This window comes from Rhamphochromis longiceps, linkage group LG3 (assembly GCF_057381845.1).
Source record: "Rhamphochromis longiceps isolate RC_006_pf linkage group LG3, R_longiceps_female_GT1.1, whole genome shotgun sequence".
NCBI classification, from domain to species: domain Eukaryota; kingdom Metazoa; phylum Chordata; class Actinopteri; order Cichliformes; family Cichlidae; genus Rhamphochromis; species Rhamphochromis longiceps.
Genome location: NC_140559.1, coordinates 11,758,708 through 11,766,810, shown reverse-complemented (window position 1 = coordinate 11,766,810; position 8,103 = coordinate 11,758,708). Strand labels below are relative to the sequence as shown.

The following is an 8,103-nucleotide window of genomic DNA, read 5'->3' as shown; positions in this document are numbered from 1 at the left end:
AGTCTCAGCTACCATCCTGGAATATCCTGGGACAGGTCTTTATACTGCTCTGGGACCCGGAGGTGCCAGCTGGGATTAAAGAGTCACACTCAGAGTTTAAAGAAGACTCAGTTTTATTTACACCAGCACAAACTTCAGAGATACAAACTAACACCGTCAGTCCAGTTCAGTCAGTTTATTGGTCCATGTGGCCATCCTCTGGCCAATGAGAGAGCAGAGTAACACCACGGCAGTTCCTGTTTGGTCAGAGGGCCATTGGGCTGACCCCGGTGACCTCAGACAGAGATCTTGGTGTTCCTGAAGCTCGAGTTGTCCCTGAAACAGAAGACAGAAGAGGTCTCACTGCTTTATCAGCATCGTTTCCCACAATGCATTTCACCAGTCAGCAGTGACAAGCACAGCTGTTAGTTTAAACACAGAATTAGTGTCATCTGGGCAATCGTTGCTCAAGAGTTCAGTTCGTCCTGTAATCGGAAGGTTGACGGTTTGTTGTGTCTTTGAGCAAGACACCTCACCCGTTGCCTACTGGTGGTGGTCAGAGGGCCCGGTGGCGCCAGTGTCCTGCAGCCTCGCCTCTGTCAGTGCGCCCCAGGGTGGCTGTGGCTACGATGTAGCTGCCATCACCAGTGTGTGAATGTGTGTGAATGACTGCATGTAGTGTAAAGCGCTTTGAGGTCCTTAGGGACTACATAAAGCGCTATACAAATACAAGCCATTTACCATCTGCTGCAATCCTCCTGCTCTCTAAACACACTTGAGTGTTTACAGTGGCTTTACAGAGTGGACAGAGGGGTAACAGTGGGTTTACAGAGTGGACAGAGGGGTAACAGTGGGTTTACAGAGTGGACAGAGGGGTAACAGTGGGTTTACAGAGTGGACAGAGGGGTAACAGTGGGTTTACAGAGAGGACAGAGGGGTAACAGTGGGTTTACAGGGAGGACAGAGGGGTAACAGTGGGTTTACAGAGTGGACAGAGGGGTAACAGTGGGTTTACAGGGAGGACAGAGGGGTAACAGTGGGTTTACAGGGAGGACAGAGGGGTAACAGTGGGTTTACAGAGTGGACAGAGGGGTAACAGTGGGTTTACAGGGAGGACAGAGGGGTAACAGTGGGTTTACAGAGTGGACAGAGGGGTAACAGTGGGTTTACAGAGTGGACAGAGGGGTAACAGTGGGTTTACAGGGAGGACAGAGGGGTAACAGTGGGTTTACAGAGTGGACAGAGGGGTAACAGTGGGTTTACAGGGAGGACAGAGGGGTAACAGTGGGTTTACAGAGTGGACAGAGGGGTAACAGTGGGTTTACAGGGAGGACAGAGGGGTAACAGTGGGTTTACAGAGTGGACAGAGGGGTAACAGTGGGTTTACAGAGTGGACAGAGGGGTAACAGAGGGGTAACAGTGGGTTTACAGAGTGGACAGAGGGGTAACAGAGGGGTAACAGAGGGTTTACAGGGAGGACAGGGAGAACACGTACATTTGATCTCAACTTTGACCTAAAGAAAACAAAAGTCCTGATTTCCTTTCATTAGATGAAAAGTGGCTCCACCTCATGTCCCAAACATCAACAGAGGACAAACCCTGTTTAGAGGATCATGAACCCTTTAGACCTGCCATAGAACTAAGAACGACATATGTTTATATGCTGTGGAGCAGTTTTTGGAAGCATTTCAAGTTGCTATACATCAATACAACTGTTATAGCCAATATTTTAGCATTAAGTCCATAGTAACTACATAAATTGCAAAAAAGTGCAATAAACCAGCGGTCCCCAACCCCCGGGCCTCGGACCGGTGCCGGTCCGTGAGTCGTTTGGTACCGGGCCGCGAGAGTTGAGGCTCAGGTGTGAAATGTATGGTTTTCAGGGTTTTTATCAGTTTTCAGCGTTATTTTGTTATCGTTTTTATCGTTTTTATCGTTAACTCGGTTTTCCTGGTCTTTTCACATCCATCTTCATCCGCTTTATCCGAGGCCGGGTCGCGGGGGCAGCAGCCTAAGCAAAGAGGCCCAGACCTCCCTCTCCCCAGCCACCTCCTCCAGCTTATCCGGGGGAACACCAAGGCGTTCCCAGGCCAGCCGAGAGATATAATCTCTCCAGCGTGTCTCTCCACCTCACCCAGGAGGCGCCCAGGGGGCATCCTTGTCAAATGCCCGAACCACCTCAGCTGGCTCCTTTCGATGTGGAGCAGCAGCTGCTCCACTCTGAGCCCCTCCTGGAGGGCCGAACTTCTCACCCCATCTCTAAGGGAGAGGCCAGCCACCTTTCGGAGGAAGCTTATTTACGCTGCTCCCTTCTCCCATCACTCGAGAACAAGACCCCGAGATACTTGAACTCCTCCACTTGGGGCAGGAACTCATCCCCGACCCGGAGTGGGCACTCCACCCTTTTCCGGCTGAGAACCATGGCCTCAGATTTGGAGGTGCTGATCCTCATTCCCGCTGCTTCACACTCGGCTGCGAACCGTTCCAGTGCGAGCTGGAGGCCCTCACCCGATGAAGCCAACAGAACCACATCATCCGCAAAAATCAGAGATGAGATTCTGAGGCCACCAAAGCGAAAGCCCTCCGCCACTTGGCTGCGCCTAGAAATCCTGTCCATAAAAATTATGAACAGAACCGGAGACAAAGGGCAGCCCTGGCGGAGCCCATCACCCACCGGGAACGAGTCCGACTTATTGCCGGCAATGCGAACCAAGCTCTTACAACTGTTGTATAGGGATCGAATCTTTTCACATGTGTTATGAATAAATCTTATTTTTTTCGGTACCGGTACTAGTTTTATTTTGTTGACACCTTAAAAGCCAGTCTGTGAAAATATTGTTGGGCATAAACCGGTCCGTGGCGCAAAAACGGTTGGGGACCGCTGCAATAAAGTACAAAAAATTTGAAAATCGTTTTTATTTTTTTAACATATATTTCTAAATAGAGAAATTTAAGAGGTTTATCCCTCAAAACTGTAAATCCCAAAAAGTTGCACAAATAGTTTCCCACCACAGGGAATTTATTTTGTGTCTTCATAGTTTTATTTTTGAGATACAGCAATTTTTATATACTGCAGGAAAAACGAAAACCAATCCTATAATGCAAATTTGCAGAGAAAACAGCAGGTGCGTCAAAATAAACTATTTAAAGCAGCGCGATTTGAGTCCTAAGCATCCCAGCAACTATTCAGAAAAGCATGAAGTCAAACATGACTTTTAAAAACATCGGTAAAGGCCTACAAGTAAAAAACTACATTTTCTGAGAAAATGAAGTCACTTCCGGTTTCGGGCAGGTAATGGCGGACATGCGATAGCTCATGCTGACGTCTATTCTAACGTAGGAAGTGTTACGAACAGCTGATCGGATCGGCAAAGCGTGTTTCTGGAATATTATGTTTTTGTTGCTGCAAGTGCTTTTTATGCAGTTTTTGCAAAGCTATATGTGGAAGGGAACTGTGACCGAGGACAAGCTGATGGCATAAGATGTAAGTACAACTCCTCTGGTTTCATATGCAAAAAAAATTATTGCGCTAGCTTACACGGTTCCGGTTCTACCGGGATTTAAAAATGGTTAGGCAAAATGGAGCGTGCTGCTCTAACTGGTTTTAAAGGGTTAAGTACAGATGGTTTAGAGCTGAGACAGGTGACTTTGATCACCGTCAGGTTCATATGAATACACTCAAAGCATCAACCAACCTGACAGCACAGTGTTAGCAGCAGTAACAGTGCTAGCACAGTGGTAGTACCTGAGGCTGTCGTTGTGGGTCTTGTACTCCATGATGGTGTTAGCTGGAAGGTTCAGGACTCGTCTCAAAGTGTCTCTGATTCTGGACGTCGTCGTCTGGTCGTTGGACGTCCTGTTCCAGATCGACAGGATGTCCTCCTGACAGACAGACGGGTTACAGACAGGTCAGAGGTCAGATGCTATCATAAACGTACCACAGGCCTTCAAGCTTGTTTAAACCCAGCTAATCTTAGCTAATTATAGGCCAACAGCTAACAGATCATCTGCAGAGGCTTATTGAAGAGTTTCAGTCAGGTTTCAGAGCTCAGCACAGCAACAGCTTTAGTGAAGGTTACAAATGATCTTCTTATGGCCTCCGACAGGAAATGGTGAATGGACTGGTTCTCCTATATCACTTTCCTACTCTGAGCTCTCATCAAAGCACTTTACACAGCGTGCCTGGTTCGCCCATCCACACAAGTCCTTTTTCCTATCTAATATTTACACACATACTCCGATGGATGCATCAGAGCACAACTCGGGGAACCAGTTTGGATCTGGGAGACAGACCGTCTAATTTTAAGCTTAGGCTAAAGGAGCAGACTCCTGTCAGTGGAGGAGCAGCAGCTCTCCTCTGAGCTCACTTCCAGCGCTCATATATCGGACTCACTGATTTGGTCTGTGAACACAGCTCGACAACATTGCTGCCACAGTCTTCCATACAGGACACACTGAGGCCAAACAAGACCCCACCCGTCCAGCTGAACCCACGCTACCCACTGATCAGATCACATGATCCAGACTGGAAATACTTTTACTTTGAAAGATGTCGTGGGAGGTCCCTGAGCTCTGAAAGTGGAATTCAGCACTGAGCATGACGCTCAGTGTAGTTTCATTCTTATTAAAAAAAGGGGACCAGCACACCAGCACTGGGTAACCCTGGTAACAATCACAGAAGTCCTCTCTCTGCTTGACTCCACAGACTTCCACAGTCATCACTAGCTGCACTTTAGTAACACAGTTCTATTGTGTTTTACTTGGACAGCACCGAATCCCAGTTTGAGCCCTGATCTCTAAGGTAGAGAAGGTCTCCGCTCTGCCTCATTCCGACTCAGAGCAGCAGCCCTGCAGTAGCACAGCACTGCAGTGGTTGTGTGGTTACCTGGAAGCGTATGGAGACCACAGCCCCACAGATCTCCTCTCCCACCATGAACTGCTCGCCCAGCATGGCCAGGATGATGTTCTCCCAGAACCGACTCGCCAGACCCTTACGCAGCCGGATGATCCACTTCCCCCCACTGCGGTTAGACTCGTCCTGCACAGGTGAGACAGACAACAGGTGACACAGGTAGGAGACACAGGGGGGAGTTTGAGTGCATCAGTCATGTGACCACACAGCTCTAACATCACTGCAGGAAGTTATCTGGGACAACTGGTACGAGCAGCACAGCAGGGGGCGGTACGGGATTGCTGCAGTATCAGTACTCCTTTAGCGCATGAGTACATCTCCAGGATTACTCCTGCAGTACTCGAGTACACTGATGAGCAGTTAATACTTTTCTGTTAAAACAGCTTTTCTGTTAAGAATTCTTAGTTGAATTATTATGTATTGTTTATTTTCACGTGTTTTATTTAATCTGTTGTATTGACTATGACCTAACGTTCATGTTACTTTTAGCCTTTTGTGTACAGCTGTGGGACCGCTCGTCTGTGAAGCGCTACCTTTCTGGACATGGGTTTAGGGACCAGACAAAGAGTTATTAAAAAACCTCCATGAGAAGATCACCCAGGAAACAGTTCCCCCTGCCTGGGGTTACCAGGCCCAGGATGTGGCTGGGCACAGCCAGGGAAAGGGACAGGGGCCCATCGCCGTACTACGGGCCATTTAATCCTTAAGCAACCACTGCAAGAACTTGGTCCGCAGAGCCGTCAGTAGGTAGGACTAGTTCCTGGTGGGACATGGTACTCTCACCGATTCTGTTCAGAATCTTCATGTACAGAATTTACAGGCACAGCCAAGAATCTCATCTCTGGCTTTCGTGCAGATTGGTTCTGTTGGTTTCATCAGGTGGTGTCCTCCAGCGCGCACTGGAGCGGCTGCAGTGATGCTGCACCGGTCCATGGTGGTGAAGAGAGAGCTGAGCCTCCTGGGCAAGGTGTGCTTGTCGTGTTCTCCGGGAGGAGGCCAGCAGGAGGGAGGTCTGGCACGCTCTGCTCAGGCTACTGCCCCGTGACCTGCCCCCCAGTGAAGGAAGATGGATGGATACCCCTCATCTTCATCAGCACTTCACTAAGAATTCATTGATGCTTCCTTCATTAGTACTTTCTTGGTGTGGGTGTGGCCTCACACAGGCGTGTCTGGTTCGTGGTGATGTCACTGCAGCCCTGCATGTGTTGTGTGTCTATGATGATTTTATTGTTGTACTTTCATTTGAGCAGCACAAATCTGTCCTACACGAGTACTGCAAGAGTACTGCAGGAGTACTGGGTACTTAGTTACCTCCCACATGGGTTTGATGCCCTCCTTGAACAGGTGGAAGTCGCTGTGCCCGCTCAGGTCACCTGGCCTCACCAGATGACTGTAAAACCTCCAGAACTGCTCCACCTGAACACACATTATTGGCTATCAGAACGATCGATCGCACAGACTTACTGATCCGGTCAGACTGATCATGTGACTGAATCAGAGAGAGAAGAAATAAAATCGTGTCAGACTGAAACTATCAGTAAAGCTGACGGGGTGTGGTCTCAGAGGAGGCGTGTCCTCACAGAAAGCTGTCCATACGTACCGAGGCCACGGTGCCGATCTGTCGTATGTTCTGCTCGTAGCTCAGAGAGCTGGCGGGACGACTCGGGGTCCTCCTGCTGTACCAGAAGGTGTAGTTATACTGCAGGGGGTGCTCACCTGCACCTGGACACACCGTCTGCAGGTTACAAAACACACATCACAGCTGCTGACCAATCAGGCCCTCACAGTCTGAGGGTTTTAAGAGTGTCTAAACTCAAGGCTGTCCTTCAGAGGGCCGATTACGTCACAGTGACGTGACGAAGGCTGCTGCAAATGCGTCGTCCTTTTCCTCAGATTTCAAGGATGGGTTATGATGTGGGTTGGCACATCATATCCCAGGATTCATAGCACAGCAGAGGATAAAGTGGGGCGGCCGAAGAGTAAACATTTAAAAGTAAGTGCTGAGTTTTATGACTCTTATTTATGCGGCGATACAAAAGTTCCAACAGGAACATTAAACAATACTTTTAGCTGCCTGTCAGCAAAGTCACGTGACATTGTTTTTATGAAGCACTTATAATGTTCAGTTTAATCCTACAGAGATGTGATGATTTTATGCATAATTAAAGTCAGTCATATATCCACAAACACAACCGTTGTCTGTCCTCTAACGCCACGTGTCTCAGCGAGACTTCCACCTGGGATAACATAACGTGCCTACAGACACGAGCACGGCGTGAACAGGTAACCAGGTAAAACAGAGGAACAGGTTACCTTGCGCCGGTTGTTGTTGTTGTTGTTTCCATCGGCATTGTCAACGTGACAATCTGTCTCCTGTGCGTTGTCATCTTGGGGACTGAAAGACAAACAGGAAGTACTCAGCAGGTAATCCCAGGTGTCACCTGAGGGACGTGCCCATGGTTTATGGTGGACGAACAGCTAAAATGCTTGAGTCATCTTTACGTTTGCTTTTCCACTGATATGTAGCCTGCATGTGTTATCACAGCAGGGCCGCTGTACACCGAACGACCAGCAGATGGCAGCAGTGAGCTGTTAAACGGGGCTTCGTGCGCCCGAAACCATTGGCTGGAAAGATTCGACACACCGCACCGTCACTACTCACAGGTGAAGTCGCCCCTTTATCTCACGTCCTTCCTAAACTCCATTTAAAAGACGGAGCCCTGCGCTGACGTCACACCTCCACAGGTCCTCTCACTTGTACACAACAGCGCACGCGACCGTCTCACGCTCCGAAACAAACGGACTGTTCAGGGAGGCTGTGTCAATAAAGTTTAGACCCCGACTGCCTGGATAAAAACGCTGTTGTTAACGGCTAACTCTTATTTCACGCAGTCTGTTTAAATAAAGTTTGAATGAATCACACTGGATGCTAGCTCTACGTGCTCGAGCGTTATCTGCAGTTATTTCCAGGTCAAAGGTGAGCCTTACCGCTCCAACTGATCCATCTCTCCTCCGTCTCTCGTTCTGCTCCTTATCTCCGCCTGTATCACCTGTACTTTTCTATTTTTAATCTATTGTCCCTACTCGGCTTCTACTCAACACACTGGACTGCGGTGACGGCTTCTGTCAATGCGCATGCTTACGGCGGAACAGTGGACGGAAGGCGCGAAGGGACAAATATAATAGCTGTCACTAATCGCACTTTCACGAAA

General features: G+C 48.7%; 1 protein-coding gene across 1 annotated transcript; it reads right to left on the bottom strand.

Moving 5' to 3' along the window:
* Positions 1-95: 95 nt before the first annotated feature.
* On the bottom strand, positions 96-8,030 carry eif4e2rs1 (eukaryotic translation initiation factor 4E family member 2 related sequence 1). The gene is made up of 7 exons (XM_085401620.1): positions 7,880-8,030; positions 7,205-7,286; positions 6,492-6,626; positions 6,203-6,307; positions 4,865-5,017; positions 3,725-3,861; positions 96-315 (listed from the first exon to the last, which is right to left on the bottom strand). Exons 1-7 carry the CDS (start codon positions 7,894-7,896, stop codon positions 276-278), a joined length of 669 nt encoding a protein of 222 aa, XP_085257746.1. The 5' UTR covers positions 7,897-8,030; the 3' UTR covers positions 96-275.
* Between the last annotated feature and the right edge of the window lie 73 nt (positions 8,031-8,103).

Bases quoted from the DNA above. Each gene is read 5' to 3' on its own strand.
- eif4e2rs1 (XM_085401620.1), bottom strand. The intron at 6,627-7,204 runs GTAACCTGTTCC...TGTAACCTGCAG, and splicing joins ACAACAACAACCGGCGCAAG to ACGGTGTGTCCAGGTGCAGG. The intron at 316-3,724 runs GTACTACCACTG...CTTCTGTTTCAG, and splicing joins ACCCACAACGACAGCCTCAG to GGACAACTCGAGCTTCAGGA.